General features: G+C 33.6%; 1 protein-coding gene across 1 annotated transcript in view; it reads right to left on the bottom strand.

Moving 5' to 3' along the window:
• Positions 1 to 968: 968 nt before the first annotated feature.
• C13H18orf63 (chromosome 13 C18orf63 homolog) overlaps positions 969 to 15,859 on the bottom strand; it is a 41,865-nt gene continuing 26,974 nt past the window's right edge. The window contains 6 exon segments of the mRNA XM_026388669.2: positions 969 to 980; positions 1,535 to 1,558; positions 1,560 to 2,537; positions 14,147 to 14,330; positions 15,527 to 15,612; positions 15,722 to 15,818. Of these exon segments, the coding sequence (XP_026244454.2) occupies positions 969 to 980; positions 1,535 to 1,558; positions 1,560 to 2,537; positions 14,147 to 14,330; positions 15,527 to 15,612; positions 15,722 to 15,818 (1,381 nt within the window).

Here is a 15,859-nt window from a genome sequence, read left to right on the forward strand (position 1 = left end):
TCTGTATAAAATTAAAGAGAAAATTAACAAGTGAATAAGGAAGTTCCATAGCAGCACATGGAACCTGACTCATGCTCACAGGAGTGACCATGAGACACATCTAGAAGAGCATTCATCAGCATTTGGAATGGTCATCTCTGTATGCATCTCTGCAAAGAGAAATTGTAGGCAGTTTTTTTTTTTTTTAACTTTTTCTTGATAGTGCTGTTTTATCAAACTTTTCCCAGGAGTACATATTAATTTTTTAATTAGGAGAAACTGTTATCTATAATGAAATTCTATAATCATCTTCATTATGTTATTGTTTATAGATGATGGAATGACTTTATGTTAAAAATTATGTCAGATTTTAAGTAAACAAAGTAAGAAGGTGCTATACTTCTAAAAATAATATAAAATATAAAATCTGGAATATATTACATTATTTCCAGAAATACAAATAACAAGTTTTAAGGTACATTTCCTTAACCACCTACTGAGTGCATTAAAACGTAAAACGTCTAAAACAATATAAAATACAACATTATAACATACCTTTTTTAGTTAATTCAAATTAGGATAAAAATTCTATTAGTTATAGGAAGAAAGAGCATTTGGAAGAGGAAAGAATGTTTTCTAGTTGATTCCTAAAGAATTTGAAAGTATTCCAATAGTTCTATGTAAAAAAAGTATTTGTGGATATTTTAGTAACATATTTGTTCTTAGAGAAGAACAGATGGAAACACAGAATAAAATATAATTTCCAGATGCACAAGTTTATGAATTCAGTGCCATGGACTCAGCATTGTCAATTAAATCTCAAAAGATCTCAAGTTTAAATTTAGCTGATACTACATCCCTTTCAGAATGAATTCTGACCTGGTGATGAACCTCTGGTCTCCCTTGAGGTCTGTTATCTCAGGTGCCATTAGAAGGATGGTATTCTGGAGGCATATAACCTTATATCTTAAGGCAGGTTGCCGCTGTCCTCACTTCCTAGTCTGCAGGGACCCCAGAAGAGTGAAAAGCAGCCCACAGGGCCTGTCTCCGTGTCATTCCCTCTCTGGAGTCTTTATTATACAAAACAGTGGCTGCACATAGACCTTATTCAAGGGATGTGCCATTTCCACCTCTCCGTATTTCCTTGCTGATGTTAAAAAGAAATTTAAGAATAGCTCCCTTTTACCAAAATACTGGGGAGCCCCCAAAGTAGCAAAAACAATTCAAATAATGTAAAGAAAAACAAATAAAAGGTGTCATCTCAGTTACCTGGTAGATATTCTTTCCTTTTACATCTGTGTTCTAAGTTTTGGGAATGGTGAGAGATCTCTTAGATTTTGGTTTATCCAAATCAGATATCTATATCAGACTGAAGAAGTACACTTTATTAAAAATTAACTGTATACTTACACTTGTCTTGGGTGGAAATTCTGTTTCTTAATACTTGTGTTTCTAGATGATCTTGGGCAAATCATTTAAATTCTTACTTTTTAAAAGTCTAGTACATCATGAATATCATCAGATTAAAACAATTTTTCCAAATTTTATTTTTTACCTGGTCCCTAGAAGAACTGGATCGCCCGATGAGCAGTGCTGGAATGATGCTTCTTTGAAGTGTCTGAAGGCTCCAGATGTAATTTTCTTTTAGACCGGGCTGTTCTGCTTACTATTGACCTATGATCACTTACATTGACTTCTTTAGTTTGATTTGCTGATTGCTGCTGTAGTTGGGGATCTTTAGTTTCTATGTCTGATTCAAAAATGTGTGGCTGTCTTTCCAGTTTTAGAGACTTGTGGCTTTTCCCTAAAATTTCTGTTATACATTTACTTGTTAAATTTTCTCTTTCATGGAAATTAACAGAGCTTTTTATCATACTTAAATTATTATTTGACATCTGAAATACTTCACTATTAGATAGCTGTTTGCTTTCATCTGATCTCACCATTGATTTTCCATAAGAGGAATATTTTGTCATACTTTCATAGGACTCAATATTTATTTCTTGCAGAGATCTGGAGCTCTTCTGATTTAAATTTCTAGCATGCATCTGAATGTTACCATTGGGTGTTTTTTTAATAGTTGGACTTAAATTTAGTTTGTCGTTCTTGATTATACTAGTTTTAAGTGAAAATAATTTAGATTCTGTAAAAACATGCTGTTTTCTTTTCAGTTTGCCAAGTGCTGAGATATTTTTGTTTGTCTGTAACATTTTATTTTTGAAAATTGGTATAAATTTAGGGGTGATGTTATTTTGGGAGCTAAGGCTTGTTTGCTGAACTTGATTGTCTCCTCTGTTGAGTTTTGACTCTTTAAAACAAAGTTGTGGAACCTTGTGAGACAGGGATGGCTTTCTATCCTGAGCAGACTCTGGCCAGCCATGCAGAGATGAGAAAATGCCAGACTGTGGCTGGCTTGTGGAAAGCTCCACCTTGTGGTCTGTTGCTACTGAACATGGTAGAAGACTGGGAGCCCAGGAAGGTTTTAAGGAAGTGGCTTGAGTCAGAGAAGCCCTGAACAGTTTTTTAGTAGTCAAATTGGGCGGCTTGACTTTGTTTTCCTGAAAGAATAGAAATTGGAAAAAAAATTAAAGTAATAATGTCCTTAACTGAAAATAAATAAAAATATAAATATCATCAAAAAAAGAATATAAAGTAATACTATAATATGTAGAACAGGTGAAGAAAAACACTACGCAAATAGGCCTTCTGGTATAGTGTGTACATTTCTTATGGTTTGTATCCATCCTTTCAAATTAATGTCTTATGATGAAGGCATATTCTAAATTCTATATAAATAGCTATGAAAACTACACACACACAGAGCTACATTGTCCTCCAGAAGTGTTCATGCATCCATCTTGCTAAGAATGTTCCCTCTTCTCTAATCGGTTCTCAGCTGTGGTTCTCCCTGTCTTGAAAGTCCCACCTCCTCCAAATCCTCCACCTGTCAATCTACCACAGAATGACTGTTTTTCTCTCAACCCTCTAAGGATCTGCTGCCAGTTAACAATTACCTCTCACAAAAAACTAGTACAGGGAAGTGGTCTTATGGTTTAGTGAGAATGTTTCACCTCCCTAAACAGATAGTACATTCTTGGAGAGGAAGAATCATGACTTATTTTTTCTTATATCTTTTATACTTACTCAAAAGTACTTGTTGAAAAAAGGAGATGTTTTGTCCACACTAAACCTTTTAAGATAAGTGGGATTTTGGCTACAGGGCAGGGCTTTGTCTTAATTGTGTTTGTAGTTTTGTTGCCTACCACAGTGTTTCAGCAAGTATTTGTCAAACTGACTGGTCAGATGCATCAAAGAGAGCCAAGTATTTATGGTTAGCTTGAAAAATTAAAAGTCATGTTTTCTTTTTAAAACATAACAATAAATAAAACAAAAATTTTATAATAAATTAACCATTTTAACTATTTTTAAGTGAACAATTTACTGGCTGAAAGTACAATTTACATTGAACTTATGTTATCTTATGATTTCTAAAACATTTTCTTTATCCCAAACAAAAATGTTTCCCCTTCCTCCCAGCTCCTGGGAGCAATTTGCCTAGTCTAGATAACTCTATGAATTTGCCCATTCTAGATATTTCATATGAAATAATATAGTATTTCTCCCTTTGTGTCTGGCTTATTTCACTTGGCATAATGTTCTCAAGTTTCATCCATGTTGTAACATATATCAGAATTTCATTTTCTTTTATGGTTGACTATTCCATTGAATGCACATATGACATTTTATCTATCAATTCGTCTATTGATGGAAGTGTTTATAATCTTTTAAAATACATATCAATTAAATTTTAGTGTCTATAAAAGAGTGAAATGTAGTAATAATCTGAAACATTGAACACAGTGATTTTTCACCTTTCTACATCAAAAATATCTCACAGCTTAAAATAAAATTTAAAAAGCTTCTAGGAATAACATTCAAACCAGAACAATTGTATTTTCTCCTGCCTACTCAAGTTCAGTTGTTGAATAGGGTTAAGAAGAAACTAGGAGAGACTTTGGGGAGATCAGACCTGTAAATAGGAAAAATAAGAGATGGACCCAATTATCTATGAGGCATAATAACTTACATAAAATTGTAGTGGTTTAAAATTTTAAAATCTATAGAACTTTAACATACACTTTGGGGGACACAATTCAAATACCTCTAGAGAGTAAAGAGTGGGATACAGCTGTTCTTCTAAAGTCCTCTATATATGGGAGCCAACATAAAGGTAAAAATTTTCTGAGTAATCTTGTATACCATCTTTGTCAAAATACCACAAGAAGAGACCATTACCATCAGATCGATCAAGAAGTGAAGGCTTGCCCCATCCCCAGTGGGAATGATATGCTGGTATTCACCTCCATTCAACTTTCTTCCTGGTGTTCTTTCCTGAGAAAGAGCCTGGAAATCTCAAAGTGACATTTTCTCCTTTGCATTCAGGGTTTTGATTTAGGACCAGCCAATCAGTACACATATACAAAATTTGGAAGGAGGAAGTAAGGTAAAGCCCCACTTCTGCTATTTTTGATGAAAGGCTTAATTACAAATGTCTTCTTTGACTTTCAGTTATAGTTAGCAGAAGCTCAGGTGATCACTCACCAGCCCTGCAAATATCCAGAGCAGATGAAGCTTAAAGCATGTGCTTTTGCTATAGACCCTATTAGGCAAACCTACTAGTGAATTTCGCCGTGCACCACTGCCCTCATCTTATGCACACCAATTAAGCATGTGAGAAGGATTCTTAAATATGGTTGAAATTCTACTTCAAGAAGATGATTTTATCTGAAGTGGCTGAGTTACCCTGAAGTGTCCAGGTTGAATTTTTTTTCCCCATTTGATGAAAAAAGGGTTCAAGAACTAGGATGAAATTATTATAGAAAAGTGAAAAACATTCATTTCTTGGACCCTGGGTTTCATAAACTGTAGTAACTTTTAAACTACATACCTACAACCTGAAATATTAAAAGAAAAATGCACTCTAGAAAGATTCATGTAAGAATAAATTACTTTTGTTCTAACATAAAACTTTTCCAGAATATGGGTCTTATTTTTGAAATATGTTTATATTCATACTCTGTTTTCTTCTTGCCTGTCTCAGATATTCACTGCTAGTGAAAATAGTTTCCAGGAGTTTGTTTTGCCCCTTGGCCTGTGTCAATATATTATTTACTCATAATTTCAATTTTTAAAATAATATAAATAGCCCAAAGGGGGGAATCTCTAGGTTTATATTCAAAATTTATAAGAAGACTAAAAAGAAACTATGTAAACAACAGATGAGATCATAAATAATTCACAGAACTTAAATATATGTAAATGGTAAACAAACCAAAGCTTTGTGAAGTCATGAGCCAACAAAAAGCATAAGCTTTATTATATCATTATAATTATTCTCCTAGGTATCATTGGAAAATGCGCTTTGGTGGACCTTTAATTTCTAGAATTTATATATAATGTATATAACATTACACACTGATATAAAATTATAGAGAAAACCCAAAAGCTTGAACCTATATTTAGATATGAATGGATATCTAATGGAGGCCTAGTATTAAGGTAACGATTAAATGAAACTTGAGAAATAACCAAAATGTGTGAACAAATGTACTTCATCTATTAAGACCTATATATATGCATGGCACCAGCTTAGTGTAGGGATATTCTCCAAAGTAAATGATTCTGATTTTCTAGCAAATAACTGCTATAGATAATGGTATAGATGAAAAGATATTTAGAGACATATTTTCTGATTGAAAAATGAATATTTGAGGTAAATGAGTAATTGTAGTATGAACTGTTTTTTGATGATATTAAGGAACTGTTGTTAATTCTTGTAGGTATAAAAATGCTCTTATGAAGTAGAAATGCATACCACAGTCTTTAAGGTAAAAGAATAACATATCTGAAATTTGACTCAAAATAACTCTGGTTTATCCCTTACCTAAAAATATGTCAAGGGAAGCTAGATGACAGGCATGTGAGTGTTCATTATACCAGTTTCTTTCAAGCATCTTTAGAAATTTCCATAATTTAAAACAGCTAGTTTGGCTAAGCACTCCTGCTAATTAGAACATTTTTAAAAATCAGCTGAGTTTTAAAAACTCAGGACAGTTTACAAAGGCCTGGCAATTCTGGCCAATGCAGAACTCTGGTGGGCCAGTCTAACCTCAGACGGCTGGGAGGATTGGCCAAGGCTGTCTAGTGCCTACCTTGCTTCAACATCTGTCTTACCCAACCTTGCTTTCTTCCCATCCTTCACAGGTGTTGCTCCTGTGAAAGACAATCCCTGACAAACATGACACGAACTAGATTACATTTCAGAGTTGCTCCCAGAGTGTTTCATCCATGACAAGTGGTGTCTCACCACCACTGTCTCTTCATACCACTTTACAAGTGAGGAAACTAAGTCACAGGGAGATCAAATAGCTTGCCCCAAATTATACAAGTAATAAGGGATTCAAAACCAGACAACTTCTAGAACCTGAGCTCTGAACAGGAAATCTAAACTTTTTCCAAATACAAAACTCAGAATGTCTATCTGGATTTCTTTTTTGCTTTTTAAGAGAGAGAGGGAGGGGGGGAGAGGGAGAGAGAGAATTTTTTAATATTTATTTTTTAGTTTTTTGTGGACACAACATTCTTTATTTTATTTTTATGTGGTGCTGAGGATCGAACCCAGCGCCCTGCGCATGTCAGACTAGCGCATTACCGCTTGAGCCACATCCCCAGCCCCCTGGATTTCAATTCTAATTTTGCAGGGTGTTAAACTGTGTGGTTTCAGTTAAATACTTGGATTCCCTGAGCATTGGTTCCTTCTTCTTCAAAATTAAGAAAACAATTTTTTATCTCTAGGGCCAATTTTGATAATTAAATTAGAGGATACATATAAAGGTATCTGGTACACAGAAAGCACAGAAATGACTAGAAAAGCACTTAAACTAGAAAAATAAAAGGAAAGAAAGGAATGAGTAGACTCATTACAATAAGTCTTTACTTATTATCAGGGTTCCATTTTCAGAAGAAAATGTATAAGCAAAAGGTATAATGTATGATCAAAATTTCCAGTTATTCTTTTACATTTATGAAGCAATTTTCACAAGTACATTGTCCTGATTTAGTATGTATAAAACAGATTTGAATTGTATTTAATAAATAAATAAAAACACATGATGTAATTATATATCTTCTTCCAAATTCTCTGAATGTAATCTTGGCTAGCAACTAAACTATAAAATAGGTTATGTCTAGGAAAAATGTTAAGACATGGTATCATAAAGATGTCAGTGGTATTTGTCCATCCATAGTCCTTCTAAGGGAGCCTTGCTTATAGCTCCTGATGTCTAGTTTACCATATTTTTGTGCCATCTTCCCCAGCTAATTGTAGAGGGGGTGGATAGCCCCTGACCCAGGGATACCAAATTCATAAGCTGGCTAGTGACAGATGATGTGACTGGGCTTAGGAAGAGAATGGTCTCAGATACCAGCTCTGGTGGATCTTAGTAGAGGAGTATAAGGAAACTCAAACAATTCACATGGAAATAAAACCTGAAAAAATGTCACAAGGTATGATGTTTGGGGCAAATAAATAAAGCCCAAATCACTATAGCAGTGGAAACTAAACAGAGACCCTTGGTAAGTAAGTCAAGAAGGCACATTGAGCAGACAAGCTATGCAGAAAGAGAAACTGTAGTCCTGTGAATGATCTCTAGAGCACTTCTGTTCCTGGTGGGCATCCGAATGTAGTTACTTTTTAAGTATACACAGTGGTTCCAGCAATAAGTGTATTCCTATTTTATGCTGTAATAATGGACAGATGCTCTTTTCCATGAGAACAAACAAGTTTATCTGTTAGCTATCTACCAATTCAGAAAAATACAGTTACATTCAGGAAAATCTCCATAAATCTTAATGGAATACAGAAGCTTTTTCAAGAAGGATTTGTGGCATATGAAGACAAAGCAACACTAGTTTTCCTTTCAAATGCCTTCAGTGGAAAGCCCTTTCTGTGTTTCTGGGTAAGATACAGCAGGCCCAGAATTCTTATTACTGTTTGGCAACAAGTAAGTCCAGTCATACAAAATGCAAACAAGTTAAACTCACTAGGAAGACAAACAATTCTAAATTTACATGTATCTACTATTGTGGTCTCCGAATACAGAAAGCAGAAGCTAAAAGTAGGAGAAACAGACAAATCACAATCATAGTGGGAGATCAGAACACCCCTTCAGCAAATATAAGATAGAAACCAAAAAGAAAAAAACAACTAAAAAATTCTCACAAGTTAGGAAATTAAGAAATATACCTTTAAATAATTCATGGGTCATAAAAGAAATTATAGTAAATATGAAAATATTTTAAAATAAAAGATAATAAATTTTAAAAGTTCATTCACAATATATACTTAAGACCCAATCTAACAAGGTGTACAAGATTTACCTATAAAAATTATAAACTATTATTGAGAGTAATTAGACATATTTAAATATGAGGAGAAATATAAAATATTATAAGACTCGATAAACTCCAATCAAAACCCAACAGGCTGTGTGTATGTGTGTGTATATGTGTGTAAAACTTGATAAACTGAAACTAAATTTGAATGAAAATGCATGAATCAAGAATAATAAGATGCTTCACTAGATTTAATAAATCTATAAAATTTACTGTTCTTACACTAATATTTGTAATAAATGCAAAGATTAAGATTAATTATAATTCTGAAAGTATAGTATTGGTGCAAGGATAAATAAACAAACCAGAGAAAGATGAGTGAGCCCAGAAATAGTCCCATACACATAAGACACCTTACAAAAGAGATTGTACACTGAAAAATAGCAGGGAAATAATGGTCTTTTCAATTCTATTGCTTGGGCAAAGAGATATCCATATTAACAAAGAAATATTATTGCCCACATCACACCATAAAACAAAAATAAATTCCAATGGGAATGTATATCTAAATTTGGATGGAAAAGAATAACCCTTTTATTAGATGATATTATAAGAGAATACATTCATCACTTTGGGTACAGACACTTTTTTTAAAAAAAAAAAGACACAAAAAGTACCAATCATTAAAAAAAATGGATAATTTTGACTGTAAATAAGACTTCCTGTCAATTAAAATACACCATTAAGAGAATGAGAAACATGTCATAGAATGGAAGGAGATAAATGTGAAACACATAACTGATAAAGAATTCATACCTGTTGTCTGTTAATACCTCTAAAAGGATTAAAAACAAACATACAACACAGTACAAAAATGGTGGAAAGACACTTCAGAAATGATGGTCAATATGCATATGAAAAGGTATTCAACCTCATTAATAATTAGAAAAATATAAATTAAAAATATGATAATAAACACATCTGCCAGAATGGTTGAAAGTAAAGACTACTACCACATGTGGACAAGGATGTGGGGCAATATAACTCTCCTATGCTGATGAGTCAGGAGGGGATTTGTATAAACTGGCGCAGCCACTTTGGAAAATAGCTTGGCATAGGTACTAAAGTTGGAAGCATACTGATTTCACTGCTGGAAGAATCATGTCCATACAACCAGGGGACACACAGAAATTTTCACTACAGCATGACTACTAATAGCCCTCAAACAGAACCAATCCAAATGTCCATCAATAGTATTCTGGATAAACAAACTGTGGTATAATAAAATACAATAAAAACTACACAGAAATGAAAGTGAATTGACTACAGCTAAATGAAAGAACATCGATGAATGTCACAAATACAATGCTGAGCAAAAAGAGCCAGACCCAATGGAACACATCTCTACAATTTCCTTGGCATGAAGTTCAAAAGGAGGCAAAACTCAAATATAGAATTAAGGATCATACTAAGATTAAAAAACAAAGAAAACAAGAAATAATTTTCAAAGAAGTCAGGATAGTGGTTACCTTTCTTTGAGTATGTTGAGTAATAACTAGGAATGTGTAAGCAGAGGTTCCCAAACTCCTAACAATATTATATTTTATGCCTGGATTTATTTACATGGGCATTTGATAATTATTTATTAAACTGTACATATATGAATACACCTTCTTCTCAGCAGTATATGGATCCTTCTCTAAAATAAACCATATATTATGCCACAAAGCAACTCTCAGCAAATAAAAAAAATAGAGATACTATCCTGTATTCTATCATATTATAATGGGATGAAACTAGAAATCAATGATAAAATAAAAAATAGAAGATATTCCAACACCTGGAGACTAAATAATATGATATTGAATGAGCAATGGATAGCCTATGGAAGACATCAGGGAGGAGATAAAAACATTTCTAGAGGTAAATGAGAACACCAATACAACATAACAAAATCTCTGGGATGCTATGAAGGCAGTGCTAAGAGGAAAGTTCATTGCATTGAACTCATTCATCAAAAGAATAAAAAGTCAACAAATAAATGACCTAACATTATATCTCAATGTCCTAGAAAAAGAAGAACAAATCAACACCAAAAGTAGTAGAAGACAGGAAATAATTAAAATCAGAGCTGAAATCAATGAAACTGATACAAAAGAAACAATTAAAAATGACAACATGGAAAGTTAATTCTTTGAAAAATAAATAAAATGATAAACCTTTAGCTACACTAATGAAGAGAAGGAGAGAGAAAATTCAAATTACTAAAATTTGTGATGAAAAAGGAAATATCATGATGGACATTTTTGAAATATAGAAGATAATTCAAAATTATTTTGAAAAAGTTATACTCAAAAAAGAAAATTTTGACAACACTGACAAATTTCTAGAAATATATGATCTACCCAACCTGAATCAGGAGGACATTCACAATTTAAACAGATCAATTTCAAGCAAGGAAATAGAAGAGACCATCAAATGCCTACCAATAAAAGCCCAGGACCAGATGGATTCTAAGCCAAGTTCTATAAGACTTTCCAAGAGGAACTAATATCAATACTCCTCAAATTATTCCCTGAGGTAGAAAAGGAAGAAACCTTTCTAAACTCTTCTATGAGGCTAGCAGCACGCTGATACCAAAACCAGACAAAGACACATCAAGAAAAGAAAACTTCAGACCTATATTCCTGATGAATGTAGACGCAAAAATTCTCAATGAAATCCTGGCCAATTGCATACAAAAACATATTAAAAAGATAGTGCACCATGATCAAGTGGGGTTCATCCCAGGAATGCAAAGTTGGTTCAACATATGGAAATCAATAAATGTAATACATCACATCAATAGTGTTTAAAGACAAAAATCACACAATTATCTCAATAGATGCTGAAAAAGCATTTGATAAAATACAGCACCTCTTCATGTTCAAAACACTAGAAAAACCAGGAATAGTAGGATCATACCTCAACACTGTAAAAGCTATCTATGCTAAGCCCAAGGCCAACGTCATTCTAAACAGAAAAAAAAAAAAATGGAAGCATTGTCTCCAAAAACTGGAACAAGAAAGGGATGCCCTCTTTCACCACTTCTATTCAACATAGTCCTTGAAACTCTAGCCAAAGCAATCAGACAGACAAAATAAGGAATATGCATAAGAAAAGAACTCAAACTATCACTATTTGCTGATGACATGATTCATTCAGCAAAATAGCAGGATATAAAATCAATACCCATAAATCAAATGCATTCCTATATGTAAGTGATGAACCCACTGAAAGAGAAATTAGGAAAACTATCTGATTTAAAATAGCCTCCAAAAATATAAAATACTTGGGAATCAATCTAACAAACGAGGTGAAAGACATCTACAATGAAAACTACAGAACACTAAAGAAGGAAATTGAAGAATACCTTAGAAGATGGAAAGATCTCCCATGCTGTTGGATAGGCAGAGTTAATATTGTCAAAATGGCCCTATTACTAAAACTGTTATACAGATTTAATGCAATTCCTATTAAAATCCCAATGACATTCTTCATAGAACTAGAAAAAGCAGTCAGGAAATTCATTTGGAAAAATAAGAGACCCAGAATAGCCAAAGCAATCCATATCAAAAAAAGTGAAGAAGGAGGCATCACAATACCAGATATTAAACTATAGTAACCAAAACAGCATGGTATTGGCATCAAAATAGACTGGTAGACTAATGTTTGTACTAGACAAAAGTGCCAATTAGAGAAAGGATAGTCTCTTGAACAAATGGTGCTGGGAAAACTGGAAATCCATATGTAGCAAAATGAAATTAAACCTCTATCTCTTACCATGCACAAAACTCAACACAAAGTGGACCAAAGACCTAGGAATTAGATCAGAGACCCTGCACTTAACAGAAGGCCCAAATCTTCATCACGTTGGATTAGGCCTAGACTTCCTTAACAAGACTCCAAAAACACAAGAAATAAAATCAAGAATCAATAAATGGGATACATTCAAATTAAAAAGCTTCTTCTCAGCAAAAGAAACAATCAGTGAGGTGAATAGAGAGCTTACAGTATGGGAGCAAATTTTTACCTTACATACATCAGATACAGCACTAATCTCCAGAATACATAAAGAACTCAAAAGATTTAATACCAAAGAAAACAAACAAGCCAATCAATAAATGGGCTAAGGAACTGCATAGACACTCTCAGAATAAGATATACAAGCAAGCAATCAACAAATATATGAAAAAGTGTCCAACATCTTTAGTAATTAGAGAAATACAAATCAAAACTATTCTAAGATTTCATTTCACCCCAGTTAGAATGGCAGTTATCAAGAATACAAGCAATAATAAGTGTTGGAGAGGATGTGGGGAAAAAGGTACATTCATACATTGCTGGTGGGACTGCAAATTGGTGCAACCACTTTGGAAAGCAGTATGGAGATTACTCAGAAAACTTGGAATGGAACCACCATTTGACCCAACTATCCCATTACTTGGTTTATACCCAAAGGACTTAAAATCAGCATACTATAGTGACAGAGCTATACCAATGTTTATTGCAGCTGAATTCACAATAGCTAAACCGTTGAACCAACCTAGATGTCCTTCATTAGATGAATGGATAAAGAAACTGGTATATACAATGGAATATTACTCAGCATTAAAAGAAAATAAAATTATGGCATTTGCAGGTAAATGGATGGAGTTAGAGAATAGTAAGCTAATCGATATAAGTCAACCACAAAAAATTAAAGGCCGAATGTTTTCTCTAATTAGTGGATACTGATCTATGATGGGTGGATGCTGATCTATGATGAAGGGAGGGACATGGGGAGAATGGAGGAGATTTGGACTAGGCAAAGGGAAGGAGGGGAGGAGTAAAGGGGTAGGTAAAATGGTAGAACTAGATGGACATCATTACCCTGGGTACATGTATGATTGCACGAATGGTGTGTCTCTATACTGTGTCCAACCAGAGAATTGAAAGGTTGCGCTCCATTTGTGTTTGATGAATTGAAACACATTCGGCTGTCATGTACAATTAAGTAAAACAAATAAAAATAAAAATAAATTAAAAATAAAAAGAACAGAGGAAAAAATAAACTGTACATATATGTATTTTCTATATGTATGCTATATGTCACCATAAAATTTGATTTTAAAAATACAAAGAGGACAAACCCAGAAGAAGCAGTCCTCATTCCCCCAAAGTTTTCTAGTTTTCTAGTAAAACTTAAAACTCTAAATCTGATTTCAAGTTAAGTTTTTTACTCCCTTGTTCTAACAAACTCTAGGGTATAGAATAAACCCCGAATGGCTCTTCTTTCACTTATCCACCAGCAGACATAGTGGTTTCTCAGTAAAGTCAGATAGGAGCCAGTACTGCTTTCCTCCTGCAGCTTCCAGAGAAGACCTCCAGTGGCTTATCCTGGTGAGCAGCAGGCACCCCGCCTTCTACTGAACTGAGTTTGTACCAACAGCACGGTCTCCAAAAAATACTCTTTAGTGCCCTCTTTAATCTTTAGCAACCCAACACATTTATATCCTCAATGTAGGTGAAATATTTCAGTAAACAACTATAATACCATGTTAAATACACCAGTGACAAATGGCAAGAATAAATGGCTAAATACATTGATGATAGCATATAGTATTAATGAAACACTGAACTAGGAGAAAAAGTCCTTACACAGGGACTGGGTCATCAAAGAAAGCAAGAGATCCAAGTAAGATGGCTGCATTATATGATTTGAACTTTAAGTTAAGATTAAAACATCTCTTACCTGTATATGAGGTTTGGTTAGTTCATGTGTGTAGTAGCAAGGTTTATTTGTCATCTTTATGGGAAATCCACATATCTGGGGTAGTTTAGACTTTAAGTCTGAAAGAAAACTTTTCAATACTCCTTCCAAATCTACCCTTGGAAAGAACTGTATGGGCTGACTTCTAATGCAACTGAGAGGGTATCTGAACAATGTTAAAGAACAATGTGAGGGGTTTTGTATACAAGAGATAGCAATTGTCATGGAATTTTAAAAAGTATTTAAATAGCAATGTTGAAAAGATACTTAAATAAATCCTAGCTAGTTTTATATTGCCTGTCCCATACTATTCAAAGCCAAAAAGCACACTTCCTCAGAGACCTTCTTCATTCCTTCCATTTTTTTAAAATTTAACTTTTTGTTAATAATAGTTGCATATTTTTATGGGGGTATATGATATTTTAATATAACATTCACAATCAAGGCAACTCTTGTTCCCTAATTATACAGCTGGCAAACTAAGATATTAAAAAAATAATTTATAAGGAAAACATAACACTTGTAGATTATAATGATGAATATCTCATATCTCAAAAATCAATGAAATATTCAGAGAGCCAACACATATGGATTATAATCAAATCCTAAAAGCAGTTCTCTGAGGGAAGAAGTTACTTTTTCTCATGAGAAATATTCTAAAGACTTGGAATAATGTCTTAACATTGAGTGAAAGGGTGTAACTGGTATATGTAAACCTCAGTTTTACAGCAGATGGTTAGGAAATGTAAAATAGAGAGAGCAGGTGATGGCTATTCCATTTCTAAATTCCAGTTGGCCAGAATATAAAGTGTAAGAGACAGGAAGGGTGAACTCAGTGCTTATTAAGATTTTAGAGTTCTACCTGAGCACTTGTGCTCTTTTTATGATTGAATTTTTAAAAAATACTGTTAACTATTTTCTTACGTTAATTTGATGCATTAAATGCAAGTCATATCCTCTAAACTGCCTGTAAAATTAATCTTCCAGAAAGAAAAATCTTCGTTAATTTCTTTAATTCAACCCTTCCAATAATGTCCAACACACCACTGGAGGGTGCTCTTGGCTAAGGAGACTTACACCTTTTTTTTTTTTAAACTAGGAAACAAATATGAAAATATTTTGTCTGTCTACTCTGTTTTCTTTTTTATCTAAATTGTTGAAATAGTATTTAATGAAAAAATTAGCCTTATTAAGCTCATCCTCAAGTAAATAGGGAGAAATTCTAGGCAAAACAAAAGCCACTCTTGCAGGGAAGTAGAGGGAAAAGTAGTTTCACTTAGCTAATGACAAACTGGTAGTGGGAATAAGACTAGATAAAAGGTGGGCAGACAACGTCTGATCCAAGTGGTGCCTAAAGGATACGTGAAGGTTCTTTCTCGGACCATTTTGAAGTAGATGTTGCAATATATTTTAACATCTCCACAATCTTCTGGAAGTTTATAGCCATACTATAAATTAAGCACAAAATTTAAATCATCTTGGAGAAAGCCAAACTTTGGTTAAATTACAAGAAACAAAAAAAGATAACTCTAATATAACATATATTTCTGCTCCTACCAGGTCATCCCAGTGCATTTGGAAATCTTCAAATGAGTGAAATGGACAGTCAGAGGGTGTGACATGAAGAATATTTATTATTTGTCCCATTTTCATACTGTGAAAATAAGAGTTGGTAAAATATATGAGCCAATGCCT

This window comes from Urocitellus parryii, chromosome 13 (assembly GCF_045843805.1).
Source record: "Urocitellus parryii isolate mUroPar1 chromosome 13, mUroPar1.hap1, whole genome shotgun sequence".
Classification (NCBI taxonomy): Eukaryota; Metazoa; Chordata; class Mammalia; order Rodentia; family Sciuridae; genus Urocitellus; species Urocitellus parryii.